Below are 17437 nucleotides of genomic sequence, written 5' to 3'. Positions count from 1 at the left end.
GCTCTCCCACAAGAGACCATGGTTATTTATAGCTATCTTGAATGTTAAGGAGTTGTGATTACTGTACCCTAACTGTTCACCCACTGAAATGTCAGTCACCTGGCCTCGCTCATTATTCGACACCCGGTCCCCTCCTCTCACTGGACCATCCTCATATTGATTTAAGAAACCTTCCTGAATACAATTAACAAAATCACCCCCATCTAAACTCCTTACACTAAGAAGGTTCCAGCTTATATTACAGAAGCTGAAATACCCCGTGTTGAAATCCCCCAAGCTGAAATGCCAATGATACTAAGTTAGGAGGTGTTGTGGATAATGAGGTGGGTTTTCAAAGCTTGCAGGGAGATTTATGCCGGTTAGAAGAATGGGCTGAACATTGGCAGATGGAGTTTAATGCTGAGAAGTGTGAGGTTCTACATTTTGGCAGGAATAATCCAAATAGAACATACAGGGTAAATGGTAGGGCATTGAGGAATGCAGTGGAACAGAGAGATCTAGGAATAACAGTGCATAGTTCCCTGAAGATGGAGTCTCATGTAGATAGGGTGGTGAAGAAGGCTTTTGGAACACTGGCCTTTATAAATCAAAGCATTGAGTACAGAAGTTGGGATGTAATGTTAAAATTGTACAAGGCATTGGTAAGGCCAAATTTGGAATATTGTGTACAGTTCTGGTCACCGAATTATTGGAAAGATATCAATAAATTAGAGAGAGTGGAGAGACGATTTACTAGAATGTTACCTGGGTTTCAGCACTTAAGTTACAGAGAAAGGTTGAACAAGTTAGGTCTCTATTCATTGGAGCGTAGAAGGTTGAGGGGGGATTTGATCGAGGTATTTAAAATTTTGAGAGGGATAGATAGAGTTGATGTGAATAGGCTGTTTCCATTGAGAGTAGGGGAGATTCAAACGTGAGGACATGATTTGAGAGTTAGGGGGCAAAAGTTTAAGGGAAACACGAGGCGGTATTTCTTTACTCAGAGAGTGATAGCTGTGTGGAATGAGCTTCCTGCAGAAGTAGTAGAGGCCAGTTCAGTTGTGTCATTTAAGGTAAAATTGGATAGGTATATGGACAGGAAAGGAGTGGAGGGTTATGGGATGAGTGTGGGTAGGTGGGACTAGGTGAGATTAAGAGTTCGACACAGACTAGGAGGGCCGAGATGGCCTGTTTCCGTGCTGTGATTGTTATATGGTTATATGTCAACAACCCTGTTATTTTTACACGTTTCCTTAATCTGATTATATATCTGTTCCTCAGCATCCTATTGGGGGTCCGTAGTACAATCACAGCAATGTGATCACACCCTTCCTATTCCTGAGTTCCACCCAAATAGACTTAATGTCTGACCCCTCCATTATGTCTCCTCTGAGAGCAGCTGTGATATTGTTCCTGATTACTAGTGCAACTCCACCCCCTCTTTTCCTCCTCCTCTATCTTTTCTAAAACTTTGAAAACCTGGTATATTAATCACCCATTCCTGCCCCTCTCTCCGCCACATTTCAGTAAAGGCTACAGCATCATAGTTCCATGTACTGATCCATGCTCTAAGTTCATCACCCTTACCCATAATACTCCTAGCATTAAAATATACACACGTCAATCTATCTGACCCATTATACCTGTTATTTTGATTTTGCCTTTCAGTACTTTTCCTGACGTCTACCTTGGGGTTCAGTTCTTCCCTTACTGATCTGGGACTTTGGTTCCCAGCCCTCTGCAAAATTAGTTAAAACTCTCCCAAGTAGCACCAGCAAACCTCGCAGCCAGGATATTGGTTCCCATTCAGTTCAAGTCCACCCCGTCCCTCTTGTACAAGTTACCCTTCCCTAGAAATTTCCCAGTGATCCAAGAACTTGAAACCTTGTTCCATCACTATCTCTGCACCCAGTCATTCAACTGTGCTGTCGCCCCATTCCTACCTGCACTAGCCCATGGTATAGGGGTAATCCAAAGATTACAACCTTGGAGTTCCTTCCCTTAAGCTTTTTTATATACTCACTGCGTAGGACCTCTTTCCCTTTTCTGCCTGTGTTATTGGTACCAATATGCACCATGACTGCTGGCATTTCCCCCTCCCCCTCGACAATATCCTACAGCTGCTCCTATTCATCATGGACCCTAGCACTTGGGAAGTAACACCCCAATTGGTAATCTGCTTTGTTATAAGAATCTGATGGTTGAGGGTCAGTAAGTATTACTAAATCTGGTGGTGTGAGTGCTAACCTTCTTCCTGATGACTGCAGTGAGAAGAGAGCATGCCCTGGGTGGTGGGTATCCCTGATGACGGATGCTGCTTTCCTGTGACAGTCCTTCATATAGACGTGCTCAGTGGTCGGGACAGTTTTACCTGTGATGGACTAAGCAATGTCCACTACTTTTTGGTACATTTTTCCTTTCAAGGTGTTTCCATACCAGGCTGTGATGCAGCCAGACAATCTTCTCTCCACTTCAGATCTATAGAAGTCTGTCAAAGTTCTTGATGTCATATTGAATCTTCACAAACTCCTAAGGAAGTAGAGGCACTGCTGTGCTTTCTTTGTAATTGTGCTTACGTGCTGGGCCCAGGATACACAATAGTCCAAGTGCAGTCAGATTTAATGGAAGTAAATTATTGTGGAATTTGTAGCTGTCTAGCATCTCCAGTCCAGGGTTGAATCCGGACCTCTTGTGTAGAGTTTGCAAACTCTCCCAGTGACTACATATGTGCTCCTACTTCCCAAAGGTACATTGATAGCTGTTTTTGCTACCTGATGATGGTGCCTCTGTGCTGTCTTTACGACAGTTATTTAGTTTATAATATTTTCGCTTAGTAATTCATTCAATAGTATTTTCTAGTTAGAATTAGGAGTGTTTAAAGTATATTCATTGCATGTAAAATATATCGGCATGTGATGACGTCACATCCGGTTTCGCCGCGTCTTGTGGGAAAACACCGGTTCGAAATTAGCGCGAGGGTGGGGGCTTTCCACGAGGCTCACCTGAGCACAAGTAGTTTTGCAGGCATGAGAAATCACAGTGAGAGCAACGCTGTAAGTTAATAGATAATCGATATATTGAACTAAGATGTTAATGCCGATCCTGTTAGAAGTAACGACGGTAGATAATGTTTATGCTTTCGTTAGTTAAAGAGTCGCGGATAGTTTGCATGGAAGTGTATTTAAAGTAGTCAATGGAGCAGGTAAACTCTTCCTGTATACTGCACCTTAGTGTAATGTAGTTATAGTCACCTTTGCAAGTATTTACACTTGAAATGTGATATTAAGGAAGGAACAAATACTGTATCAATCTTGTATTGTTTTATCAACAGTTTTCACCATATGTTAATGTGAAGAGTGAACAGTAAATGGTTAATCTTACTGCGATCTGGTTTCATTGACTGTGGTTTATCTCAACGTTAAATTCGACGTTATCGTTACACGCGAAGGAGAACGTGACAGCCTCCATTGATGGTTATTCAATGAAACTGGGAATCAATGGGCATGTGATGGAATAAATTTTAGGGCTAAAGAGGGAAAGGGAAATCGGATGGAGTCATACAGTCATACAATCATACAGGAGAAAAACAGGACTTTCAACACATCTAGTCCATGCCATCCTTGTCTTATCTACCTGAACCCAGCCTACAGCTCTCCATACTTAGTTCCTCAAGTCCCAGCAACATCATTGTAATGATAGATGGGGTTGCTCTGATTTGCAAGCCCTCTTTCAGTGGTACAACAATATAGTATCTAATTTTATTGACTGTTTTAATTTGGAGGAATAAACTTCATAAATACATGCTACACTCTTTAAACTATTCTAGTTTTCGATACAGGTCCCGTTGTGTGCCACAATGAATTGCTACAAACCAGGGGAAGAGTGGCTTGGTTCATGGACGATGCTGCAGGAATGAGTCTAGAGTCTCGGGTTGACTAGATAGTTGGAAGACCACAGGAATAGCAAAGAGGTGAAATGGAAGTCGGAGACTCAAGCAGTGACTAAGATGAATGTCAGACATGGAAGCATTTGCGCAATGTGTCCCTTTGGCATTAATATCTCCAATGCAACAGTTTAGGTTTGATCTTACTGAAAAATATTCAAACCTGGATGGACAGTTGACTGCTGTTGCCATTTCCTGACACTAATCCCGTGAAGGAATCAATTAATCCATTTACATCCACGTTATCAGTTGCTGCAAACTGTAAGCCCCCTGCAGGACAAACATGACAAATTTTACAGAAAGCTCAGCTATTATTTATGACACATACTAATTGAAAAAAGGTGGGTGGCATGGTATCATAGCATTTAGTGTAACGGTATTAAAATGCCAGCATCCAGGTTCAAATCCCACCATTGTCTGTAAGGAGTTTGTACATTCACTCCTTGACCATGTGGGATTCCATAAGACCATAAGACATAGCAGTTGAATTAGGACATTTTGCCCATCAAGTCTGCTCCACCATTCAATGATGGCTGATCCTTTGTTCCCGTGTTCAGTCCCACTGCCCGTAACCTTTGATGCTGTGTCCAATTAAGACGCTGTCAAGCTCTGCCTTAGATACATCTAACAACATGGTCTCCACAGCTACCCATGGTAACAAATTCCACAAATACCCCACTCTCTGGTTAAAGCAATTTCTCCGCATCTCTGTTTTAAATGGACGCACCTCCATCCTGGGGACAAGTTGCCCTTTTGTCCTAGACTCCTACATCATGGGAAACAACCTTTCCACATCTAATCTGTCTAGGCCTTACAACATCTGAAAGGTTTCAATGAGATCCTTCCCCTCATCCTTCTAAATTCCAGTGAGTACATGTCCAGAGCCATCAAGGTTCCTCGTATGATTATCTTTTCACTCCAAGAATCATCCTTGTGAGCCTCCTCTGAACCTTCCAATGCCAGCACATCTTTTCTTAGATGAGGAGCCCAAAACTGTTCACAATACTCAAAGTGAGTCCTCAGTAGTGCCTTATAAAGCCTCAGCATCACATCTCTGCTCGTTATTCTACACTTCTTGAAATGAATGCTAACATTGCATATGCCTTCCTCCACCACCAACACAAAGTGTAAGTTAATCTTTAGGGTGTTCTGCACAAGGACTCTAAGACCCTTTGCATCTCAGATTTTTGGATTTTTCTCCCTGTTTAGAAAATAGTCTACCCATTTATTTCTACTACCAAAGTGAATGACCATGAATTTTCCAACATTGTATTTCATTTGCCACTTTCTTGCTCATTCTCCTAATCTGACTAAGTCCTTCTGCAGCCTACCTGTTTCCTCAACACTACCTGCTCCTCCACCAATTTTTGTGTCATCTGCAAACATGGCAACAAAGCCAGCAATTCCATCATCTAAATCATTTATACATAGCACAGAATGAAGTGGTCCCAACACCAACCCCCGCAGAACACCACTAGTCACTGGCAGCCAACCAGAAAAGGATCCTTTGATTACCACTTACTGCCTCCTACCATCAGCTAATGTTCTAACCATGCCAGTAACTTTCTTGTTATACCATGGGCTCTTAACTTGGTAAGCAGTCGTATGCGTTGCACCTTGTCAAAGGCCTTCTACAAGTCTAAATATAAAACATCCACTGCATCCCCTTTATCTATCCTACTTGTAATCTCCTCAATGAACTCCAACAGGTTCAACAGACATCCTCACTTTGTCCTATCTTGTCCTGTGTCACCAAGTACTCCATAACTTCATCCTTAACAATTGACTCTAACATCTTCCCAACCTCTGAGGTCAGGCTGACTGGTCTTTCTTAAAGAATGGACTGGCTTTTGCAATTTTCCTGTCCTCTGGTACTATGCCAGTGCCTAACAATTTTTAATCATTGCTAATGCCTCCACAATCTCTATGCTATCCCTTTCAGAACCCTAGGGTGCAGATCATTTGATCCAGGTGACTTATGTACCTTAGGTCTTTCAGCTTTTTGAGCACCTTCTCCCTTGTAATAATAATTGCACTCACTTCTCTTCCCTCACACCCTTCAACATCTGGCACACTGATAGTGTTTTCTATAGTGAAGACTGATACAAAGTACTCTTTTAGTTCATCTGCCATCTCCTTGTCCCCTGTAATTTTTTCTCTGGCCTCATTTTCTAGTAGTCCTGTATCCACTCTCATCTCTCTTTTATTTTTACATATTTGTAAATGTTTTTACTATCCACTTTGATATTGTTTACTAGCTTGCTTTCATATTTCATCCTCCTAATGACACTTTTCTTTGCTTTCTTTTGGCTTTTAAAAGCTTCTCAATCCTCTGTCTTTCCATTACCTTTTGCAGTGTTGTATGCACTCTCTTTGGCTTTTACACTAGCTTTGACTTCCCTTGTCAACCACGTTTGTACTATTTTGCCATTGAGTATTTCTTTGTTTTTGGAATACATCTGTCCTGCATGTTCCTCATTTTTCCCAGAAATGCACACCATTGCTGCTCTGCTGATATCCCTGCCAGCAGCTAACTCCACTCAAACCACTGTAATTACCTACTGAAATATTGCTACGTCAGATTTTACTTTCTCTCTAAAACTTTTAAATTGAACTCAATCATATTGTGATCACTGCTTCCTAAAAGTTCTTTTCCTTCAGGTTCCCTTGTGGCCTCTGGTTCATTACATAATAGCCAATCCAGTATAGCTGATCCCCTAATAGTCTCCTCCCATAGTTCACAGATGTACAGGTTAGTTAATGGTCACTTGAGTGTATTTGGGTAGCACTGGCTTGTTGGGCTGAAAGGGTCTCTTATAGGGTTGCATCTCTAAAAATAAATAAATAAGTCATAACCAGTAGAATTAAAATAGTTAAATCTTTCAGTTCTAACTAACTTTGCCCTTTGCCTCAGTATAGGAAGGATGTGGAAGCATTGGAAAGGGTACAGAGGAGATTTACCAGGATGCTGCCTGGTTTAGAGAGTATGGATTATGATCAGAGATTAAGGGAGCTAGGGCTTTACTCTTTGGAGAGAAGGAGGATGAGAGGAGACATGATAGGGGTGTACAAGATACTAAGAGGAATAGACAGAATGGACAGCCAGCACCTCTTCCCCAGGGCACCACTGCTCAGTACAAGAGGACATGGCTTTAAGGTAAGGGGAGGGAAGTTCAAGGGGGATATTAGAGGAAGGTGTTTCACTCAGAGAGTGGTTGGTGCATGGAATGCACTGCCTGAGTCAGTGGTGGAGGCAGATACACTAGTGAAGTTTAAGAGACTACTAGGCAGGTATATGGAGGAATTTAAGGTGGGGGGTTATATGGGAGGCAGGGTTTGAGGGTCGGGACAACATTATAGGCCAAAGGGCCTGTACTGTGCTGTATTACTCTATATTCTATGTTCTTCTGACATGAAGAGGTGGAAGGTGTTGTGTATAAAGTGGATGCTCTGTTAGTCCTATCAACAGTCTTAACAGGACATCCTGGGCAGTGTGTTCCCAGAATCCAGGATTATGTTCATGAAGTGGAAGACAGCTGTCCAGTGTCTTCTGCTACTCAATGTTTGGTGGGTTCATATTCTCCACACAGTATCTTCAGCTATTTCCTTTGACCAGGTATTTTAGTGCAGTTACCTGTCATGGTTGAGAGCTCTTCTAACTGTACAGCTGCAGATGGTCCTAGAGCAATGGTGTGGATTACAGCTCCACTTGCTTCCACTTCTGGGAAGCAGGTGCTTATTTGATTATCTTCTCCATCTGTCAGTAAAATAATTTCATCACCCTCTGTAGCACTGTCATCACCACGAAGTACCTGCAACAGTCAGATGTCAGCATGGAAAAAATGCAACACCTGTAATCAGTAGAACTGGCAAAACAGTCCAGGCTTACCTGAAATCCAGCCCTAACCCCAGCACAGACGCTCGTTCCCCCACCAGGTGATGTTGGTAACAGCTGTACAAGATTCTCCCTTACGGCATCATTATCGATCCTTTTTAACCGTGTTTTAATGCTGGCACCAGAGTTAAAAGTGACAATTCCAACTTGTGATCCTGTTTCAGCAATCTGCAGTAGGAATATCTCAGCTGCTTGTCGGAGTCTGACAATGCGATTCTCCTGTATATCAGAAAAAGAAAATTCAAAGTCCAGCAAAATCCCATTTATTTGACTTAATTAAACTTTATATATTGAGAAAGGTTTTTAAAAAATAATATAAATTTATTTTAATCAAGCAGCCTGCTTTGCTGTGGATGGCGTTGAATATCTCCTTTACTGTTGCTTGATCCACAGACATTCATGTAAGTAAAAAAAAATTCCAATTCGCATACATGACATGTTACATGGTGGAGGCGATTTAGGGAGTCAGGAGGTGAGACTTTTGGGTGACTCCCCAAAGTCCTCTCTACCACATAAGCATTAGAAAGCTGCATAACCACCACTGAGATTACCACATCATCAAGGACACCTTCAAAATGAGATCATCAACATGAGAAATTCTGCAGATCCTGGAAATCCAGAGCAGCACACGCAAAATGCTGGAGGAACTCAGCAGTTTAGGTAGCATTTATGGAAATGAATAAACACTCAATGTTTGAGACTAAGACCCTTCTTCAGAACTCAATTGGCGATGCCTCAAGAAGGTGGCATCCATCATTAAGAACCCCACCATCCAGGATATGCCCTCTTCATCAGAGAGGAGGTACAGGATCCAGAAGACCAGCATTCATTGTTTTAGGAATAGCTTCTTTCCACCATTAGAATTCTGAATGGTCCATGAACCATAAATATTACTGCCATTTTTGCTCTGTTTTTGCACTACTTTTCAATATTTTTCACTGTAATTTATAATAATTTTAATGGATTCTACTGAAATGCCACTGTAAAACAACAGATTTCATGCATATGTCAGTGATAATAAATCTGGTTCCGATTCTGAATACCCAGCCTTTGGGCTGCTCTTGTTGAAAGTCACACGAGAGGAAATTCAGCCCAAAATTGAGGTGCTTTTTTAGCCAAAGAGTGGTGAATTTGTGGAATGGTCTGCCACAGAATGTGGTGGAGGCCAAATCTGTGGGTATATTCAAAGTGAAAGGGTCAGATTTCTGACTCATTGGGGCATCAAGGGATATGACGAGAGGGTAGGTGTATGGGATTGAATAGGATCTGGGATCAGCCATGATGGAATGGCAGAGTGGACTTGATGGGCTGAATGGTCCAATTCTGTTCCTATGTCATACATTACTTCACTTCTTTGTCACCGAACAATTGATACTAGAGCGTACAATCATCACAGCAATATTTGATTCTGCGCTTCATGCTCCCTGAACTACAAATACAAGTAAATATGATAAAAATATAAATTATAAATCATAATTAGAAAATAGAAAAGGGCAAGTAAGGCAGTGCAAGTTTTGTAGTAAGGTAGTGCCTTTTTCAATCAAAGCCAGAGGCTGAGAGTGGGAGACTGATGCATCGCGAAGGGAAGGTCGGTTTTCTTTTCTTTAACTGAATGGGGAAAAGAGGGTCTACTGTGCAGGCGCATGACGTAGCGCGCCAAGGTTTAAAAGGGAGAGCGCCATATACAGCGGCCATCATTGGAGTGGACTGAGTCGGAGTGGGACGGCTTTGCCTCAATCAGGCTTCGGCGAGAAACAGGCAGAGGCAAGGGTAGGTTCCGGTAAGTTTCTGTTTTTCTTCTTTTTTTGTTCAGACTAAAGAATATGCCAGACAGGATGTTGGAATGCTCCTCTTGCAGAATGTGGGAAGTTAGGGAGACCTCCGGTGTCCCTGACAATGATACCTGCAAGAAGTGCATCCAGCTGCAGCTCCTAATAAACCGCGTTAGGGAACTGGAGCTGGAGCTGGATGACCTGTGGATCATTCGGGAGACTGAGCCGTTTATAGATAGTAGCTTCCCAGAGGTAGTTACACCTAAGGAACAGGGCACAGGTATCTGGGTTACTGTCAGGCGAGGGAAGGGGAAAGGGCAGGTAGTGCAGCGTTCCCCAGTGGCCATTCCCCTCCAGAACAAGTATACGGATTTGGATACTGTTGGAGGAGATGGCTACCTGGGACAAGCTGTGGCAGTCGGAACTCTGGCGCTGAGTCTGGTTCTGCAGTGCAGAAGGGAGGGAGGAAGAAGAGGAGAGTGGTAGTGATAGCGGACTCTATAGTCAGGGGTACAGACAGGATATTCTGTGGTCCTGACAGAGACTCCCAGATGGTGAATGTGGGCTCATTTTTGACATTTAAGAAAAATTTGGACAGGTATATAGATGAGAGGGGATTGGAGGGATATGGCCCAGGTGCAGGTCAGGGGGACTAGGCAGAAAAATGGTTTGGTACAGCCAAGAAGGGCCAAAAGGCTGTTTCTGTGCTGTAATGTTCTATGGTTCTAAGTTAGGTCCGGATATTTGGAAGGTACGGCCCAGATCCGGGTCAGGATCCATTCAGCAGTCTTATCACAGTTGGGAAGAAGCTGTTCCCAAATCTGGCCGTATGAATCTTCAAGCTCCTGAACCTTCTCCCAGAGGGAAAAGGGAGAAAAAGTGTGTTGGCTGGGTGGGTCATGTGTTTGATTATCCTGGCAGCACTGCTCCAACAGCGTGCGGTGTAAAGTGAGTCCAAAGATAGAAGATTGGTTTGTGTGATGTGCAAGGCTATGTTCTAATAACATTATAGATCTTACCGATCTCATGCTTCCTGAGACATCCAGGACTAAACAAAGCACACGGTCCTTGGCCTGTAGAAGTGTGAATGTTGGTTTGACTGAACCATTGTGAGGTGACAAAATGTTTTTGAAATCTTCTGACTGGCTGATCACGTCCCAAGTGCTCTTGTAATTGCACATTTCGTTCTGCATGTTGGGTGCTTCAGGATTGTGGGTCTCAGAATCACAGAATTTATCTACCTGCATATTTGTGGAGACAAAACTAGGGTTAAAGAGGCAAGACATACAAAATTCTGGAGGAACTCAGCAGGTCAGTCAGCATCAATTTGAGGAACCAACATTCGACGTTTCCAGGTGAGACCCTCCATCAGAACTGAAAAGGAAGGTGGCTGAAGCCAGAATCAAAAGAACTTTGATCAGTAACCAATCTGGAAATCAGAAGTTTTGAGAGGAGGGGATTTCACTCAGGTCCAGTGCCCATGGATAAAAAGGAGCAGTGGATCGCTATCCCAAAATAGAACTTTGACCAGTGACCAATCTGAACATGGGAAATTTAGAGGAGGGGTTTTCACTCAGGTCCACTGCCCAAGTAGAAAAGGGAGCAGTGGGTTGCTACAATGAAATGGAGCTTTGACTATCAAACAATCCATGTTTGGGATTGATTAGTAAGAGCAAATTAAAGGAATGCAGGGGTAAGAATAGTGACCATTGTTGCAGCGGTCATGAATTGAGTGGACAGAGTCAGAGTGATGATCTTGATGCTTCAGCTCTTTGAGGCTTCAGCAAAGAGAGGCTTCAGTCAGAAAAAGCAAAGGAAAGAAAAACTCAAGTTTTTTCCTTCTCTTCTTTAAACTGTAGCTGCTGAGCTAGGACAGTAGAGATGCCAGCCGGGGTAGCGGAATGCTCCTCTGTGCCTTTCAATGTCCCTGATGAGTACAACGCAAGAAGAAGTTCTGGATTAGTAAAGGTGTCAAAAGTTATGGGGAGAAGGCTGAAGAATGATGTTGAGAGGGATAATAAATCAGCCATGTTGGAATGTCCGTCTAAATCCATTTCAACCTGGAATCATTTTTGTGAAACCTCTTTGAATCCTCTCCAGTTTCAGCGCAGCCTTTCTAAGATAAAGAGGCCAAAACTGCTCACAATACTCCAAGTGTACACTGTTGCCATGTATTCAATAGGTTCACCTGCCATTTCTTTGTCTCCTGTTACTACCTCACCAGCATCATTTTCCAATGGTCCAATATAAACTGTCACCGTCCTTTTACTCTGTATATAACTGAAAAAACTTTTGGAATCCCGCTTTATATTTTTGGCTACTTTGTCCTCATATTTCATCTTTTCCCTACTTATAGCTTTTTTAGTTGCCATTTGTTGGATTTTAAAAACTACCCAATCATCCAACGTCCCATTCATTTTTGCTACTTTATATGCACTTTCCTTAGATTTTATGGAGTCCTTAACTTCCCTTGTCAGCCACGGTTCCCTACCCCTGCCATTTGAGAACTTCTTTTCTGGTTCATATCTGTCCTGCACCTTGTGAACCATGCCCAGAATCTTCAGACATCTCTGTTCTGCCAACATCCCCACCAGTATCCTCCTTCAATCTGCCTTCTCGTGCCTCAGTAACTCCCGTAATTCCATTACAATGCTGATATATGTGACTTGTGCTTCTCCATCTCAAACTGCAGTATGAATTCAGTCATGTTATAATCACTGCCTCCTAAGGGTTTCTTTACATTGAGCTCCGTAATAAGATTTGGGTTCATACACAACACCCATTCTAAGATTGCGTTTCCCTGAGTAGCTCAAGCACAAGTTGCTCTAAAAAGCCATCTCAAAGGTAATCAACAAATTCCCTCACTTGCGATCCAACACCAATCTGATTCTCACAATCCCCCTACATATTGAAGTCCCCCATTACAATTGTGATATTATCCTTATCACATGACATTTTCAGCTTCCTTTGCAATCTCAACACCACATTTTGGCTACTATTGGTATATGGTTCCTATAATGGTCTTTATACCCTTGCAGTTTTTTAACTCCACCCACAAAGATTCAGCATTCACTGACCCTATGTCACCTCTTTCTAAAGATGTAATCCCATTTCACCACCAGCCCATCTCATCAGAGCCAGACCACCACCTAACCCTTTCTGCCTGTTCTTTCGATACTAAGGATATCCTTTGATGTTATGCTCCCAACTATGGCCTTCTTTCAGCCACGACTCAGTGATGCCAACAACATTATTCTGACCAATTTCTAATTGCGCCACGAATTCATCCGGTTTATACCTAGCGCAACGTGCATTTAAATACAGCACCTTCAGTTCTGCATTCTTCACACTTTTGAATTTTGCCACTGTGGTACAATTTATCTCTTGCTCTGTCTGCATTTGTACTCAATCATTGGCTCATTCCTTACATTCATGTAAAATCCAACTATTTGTAAACCTGCTGGCTCATCTTCTGCTCTGTGATACTTGTTCCCATCCCTCTGCCATATTAGTTTAAACCACTCCCGACAGCTCTAGTAAACCTGCCCACAAGAATATTGGTTTCCTTCAGATTCAAGTTCAACCAATCTCTTTTGTACAGGTTACAAGTAGTCCCAATTATCCAGTAATCTGAATCCTTGCTTCCTGCTTCAATTTTTCAGCCACACACTAATCTGCTAACTCATTCTATTCCTATCATCACTGCTGCTTGGCAGAGACTGCAATCCCTACAGTACTACCCTTAATATCCTGCTTCTCAGCTTCCTTCCTAACTCCCTGCATTCTTTTTTCAGGACCTCCTCCCTTTTCTACCCATGTCATTGGTAACAATATGTACCATGACTTCTGGTTGCTCTCTCTCCCTTTTCAGAATATTGTAGACACGATCAGAAACATTGTGGACCTTGGCACCATGGAGGCAAACTACCATCCATGTTTGTTTTTCATATCCTGAAAATCGCCTATCTGTCCCCTAGCTACAGAGTCCCCTATTACTGGAATGATGGAGCAGACTAAATGGGCTAAATGGCCTAATTCGGCTCTTTTGTCTTATGGAATGTAGGTTACTATGCCTCTCAAGACTGTTAAGCCTTTCAATTTGATGATGGCTAATCTGCCCTGAGTCTCATCTCCTCTTATCTTAAAGGAGATATAGCATGGTCCAGATCCTATGGACCAATAAACACATGTTGCCGAATTACACCCATTTGGCCAATTAACCTACTAACCCCTATGTCTTTGGAAAGTAGGAGGAAACTGGAGGACCCAGAGGATAACTGCAGAGTGATGGGGATAATGTCCGAACTACCATATCCATGGCAGGAATGGTACCCAGGTCACGGGCCAGTAATAGTGTTACTCCAAACATAATGCCCATGCACTAAATCACCTTTTATCTCTATTCCCCAATTTTCAAAGAAAATATCTGCTTCCTCTTTAAGTCCCGCCTCCCACGTTGTGTAAAACTATCCTCTGTATTTTCACATTCTAGAACTTGCCAGGTTATGCCATCTGATGAAATTGTGTGTTTCATTATAATCAGTTATTCTTCTAAACTCCAAAGAATATCCTGTCAATCTAATTTCTTTATCTGCTCATGACAGAACAAGCATCTCATCTCAGGAAGTGGCTGAGTGAATCTCTGTCAAAGTGCCTACTATATCAGTGTAGGTCTTTCTTAAATAAGGAGAGCAAAATTGTAAATGCCTGCAAGAAAAATGAATCTCAAGGTATTATACAGTGTTTTGATAATAAATTTAATTTTACTTTAACTGTGACCACCAAGTTCAGGAACAGTTATCCTGCAATTATCAGTCTTCTGAACCAGCATGGACAACTTCACTGACCTAACACTGAACTGATTCCACAACCTATGGACACACTTTGAAGGTCTCTACAACTCATGTTCTCAGTACTAATTATTTATTTTAGGATTAGGCAATGGTATGGCTTTGATGAGATAGGATTACAACTTTAGAAAGATGTGACATAGGGTCAGAGAAGACTGAATCTTTGTGGGTGGAGTTAAGAAACTCCAAGGGCATAAAGACCATTATAGGAATCATATACAGGCTTCCAAATAGTAGCCAAGATGTGGTGTTGAGATTGCAAAGCAAGCTGAAAATGACATGTAATAAGGGTAATGTGACAATTGTAAACCTTTGATTGATATCCTGCAAGATATCCCTAAACATCGACCACATGTCCATAGTACATTTCCCTGCAAAAACATCATTCCAATTCACAGCCGCAAGTTCTAGCATTATAGCCTCATAATTTGCCCTTCCCCAATTAATTCCCAATTCCCCAATGGCACAGGCTAGGAGGGCCGAGATGGCCTGTTTCCGTGCTGTGATTGTTATATATATAAAAATTTTCCTGTCCTCTCTGATTCTATCCTTTTCCATGATAATGCTAAAGGTCAGGGAGCAGTGATCACTGTCCCCCAGGTGCTCACCCACTGACAGATCTGTGACCTGACCTGCTTCGTTACCTAATACTAGATCTAGTATGGCATTCCCTCTAGTCAGCCTGTCGACATACTGTGTCAGGAATCCATCCTGGACACACTTAACAAACTCTGCCCCATCTAACCCCTTGGAACTAATCAAGTGCCAATCAATATTAGGGAAGTTAAAGTCACCCATGATAACAACCCTGTTATTTTTGCACCTTTCCAAAATCTGCCTCCCAATCTGCACCTCAGGATCTCTGCTCCTACCAGGGGGCCTATAGAATACCCCCAATAGAGTAACTGCTCCCTTCCTGTTCCTGACTTCCACCCATACTGACTCAAAAGAGGATCCTGCTACATTACCCACCCTTTCTGCAGCTGTAATAGTATCCCTGACCAGTAATGCCACCCCTCCTCCCCTCCCCCCCCATCCCTTTTAAAGCACTGAAATCCAGGAATATTGAGAATCCATTCCTGCCCTGGTGCCAGCCAAGTCTCCGTAATGGCCACTACATCATAATTCCATGTATGTATCCAGGCTCTCAGTTCATCACCTTTGTTCCTGATGCTTCTTGCATTGAAGTACACACACTCCATAAAGGACTCCATTAAGGACTCCATAAAATCCAAGGGAAGTGCATGTTTGGTTGCAAAAGTGAATGGGAAGTTGGATGATTGGGAAGTTTTTAAAATCCAACAAATGGCAACTAAATAACTAGAAGTAGGGAAAAGTTGAAATATGATAGCAAACTAGCCAAAAATATAAAGCAGGATACCAGAGGTTTTCAGTTATATAAGGAGTAAAAGGAAGGTGAGAGATTTTATTGGACCACTGAAAAATGCTGCTGGTGAGGTAGTAATGGGGGAGAAAGAAATGGCAGGTGACCTTAGTAAGGACGTGGCAACAGTCCACACTTGGAGTAATGTGAGCAGTTTTGTGCTCTTTATCTTAGAAAGGCTGTGCTGAAACTGGAGAGGGTTCAAAGAGGGTTCACAAAAATGATTCTCGGATGAAATGGATTTAGAGGGACTACTAAATGGAGTATAGAAGAATGGGGGAGGGATGGAAGCGTGTGAAGCCTATCGAATGTTTACATGCCTAGAGAGTGTGGGTGAGGAGAAGCTGTTTCCTATAGTAGGGGATTCTAGGACCAGAGGGCACAGCCTCAACATAGAAGGATGTCCCTTTGGAGCAGAGATGAGGTGGTACTTCTTTAGCCAGATGATGATGAAACTGAGGAAGTCATCGCCAGAGACATCTGTACAGGCCAAGACATTGGACATATTTAAAGCGAATGTTGACAGGTTCTTGATTAGTAATGGTGTCAGAGGTTCTGGCGAGAAGGCAGGAGAATGAGGTTGAGAGGGATAATAAATCAGCCATGCTGGAATGATGGAGCAGACTCAATGGGCTAAATGGCCTAAACCTGCACCTTTGTGTTATGGAAAGCAGGTCTCTCATCCCCTCAAGATTGTTGTGCCTTTCAGATTGATGATGGCTGATCTGCCCTCGGTCCTATCTCCTCTTATGTTAGAGGAGATATAGCATGGTACAGGTCCTATGGTCCCATGAACCCAATTACACATATATGGCCAATTAGCCTACTAACCTGTATGTCTTTGGAAAGTAGGAGGAAACTGGAGCACACGGAAGAAAATTGCACAGTGACGGGGGAGAACATCTGAACTCCTCACAGCCGTGGCAGGAATTGAACCCAGGTCAGAGGCCAGTAAAAGTGTTACTCTAACCACTGCATAATCATAATGCCCTTGTGGAAGATCTCCATTGATCTATATTCCCCAATTTTTCAAGGAAATGTCTACTTCCTCTTTAAATATCACCTGCCTCCCATTGTGTATAACTTTGCTCACTATTTTAGGTTCATTCCAGCACCTGCCATATTATGGCTTGTGATGACCTTATGTGTTTCATTATAATCAGTTATTCTAAATTTCAAAGAATATCTTCAACTGCTCATGACAGGACAAGCATCTCATCTCATTAAGTGGCTGAGTGAATCTCTGTCAAAATGCCTACTAAATCAGTGTAGTTTTTCTTAAGTAAGGAGAGCAAAATTGTAAATGCCTGCAAGAAAATGAATCTCAAGGTATTATACAGTGCTTTGATAATAAATTTAACTTTAACTTTGTCCAACAAGTTTAGAGACAGTTGTTATCCTTCAACTATCAAGCTTCTGAATCAGCATGGACAACTTCACTCACCTAACACTGAACTGATTCCACAACCTATGGACACACTTTGAAGGTCGCTACAACTCATGTTCTCAGTATGAATGATCTTTTTTAGGATTAGGCAGTGGTGTGCCATTGATAAGATGGGATGGTGGTGAGATGTGATTACATCTTTACAAAGAGGTGACGTATGGTTCGAG

At 42.3% G+C, this 17437-nt stretch overlaps 1 protein-coding gene across 2 annotated transcripts in view; it reads right to left on the bottom strand.

The window, feature by feature from the left end:
• The window catches only part of LOC132401715 (calcium-activated chloride channel regulator 1-like), a 77122-nt gene that overhangs the window by 45014 nt on the left and 14671 nt on the right, over positions 1 to 17437 (bottom strand). For both annotated transcript variants that reach the window (XM_059983828.1, XM_059983829.1), the window contains exons 6-9: positions 10609 to 10830; positions 7812 to 8036; positions 7557 to 7734; positions 4086 to 4192 (exon numbers count right to left, since the gene is read on the bottom strand). In XM_059983828.1, the coding sequence (XP_059839811.1) occupies positions 4086 to 4192; positions 7557 to 7734; positions 7812 to 8036; positions 10609 to 10830 (732 nt within the window). The remainder of the gene's footprint in view (positions 1 to 4085; positions 4193 to 7556; positions 7735 to 7811; positions 8037 to 10608; positions 10831 to 17437) is intronic.

This window comes from Hypanus sabinus, chromosome 11 (genome assembly GCF_030144855.1).
Source record: "Hypanus sabinus isolate sHypSab1 chromosome 11, sHypSab1.hap1, whole genome shotgun sequence".
Taxonomy (NCBI): Eukaryota; Metazoa; Chordata; class Chondrichthyes; order Myliobatiformes; family Dasyatidae; genus Hypanus; species Hypanus sabinus.
This window is presented reverse-complemented; position numbering and strand designations above follow the sequence as displayed.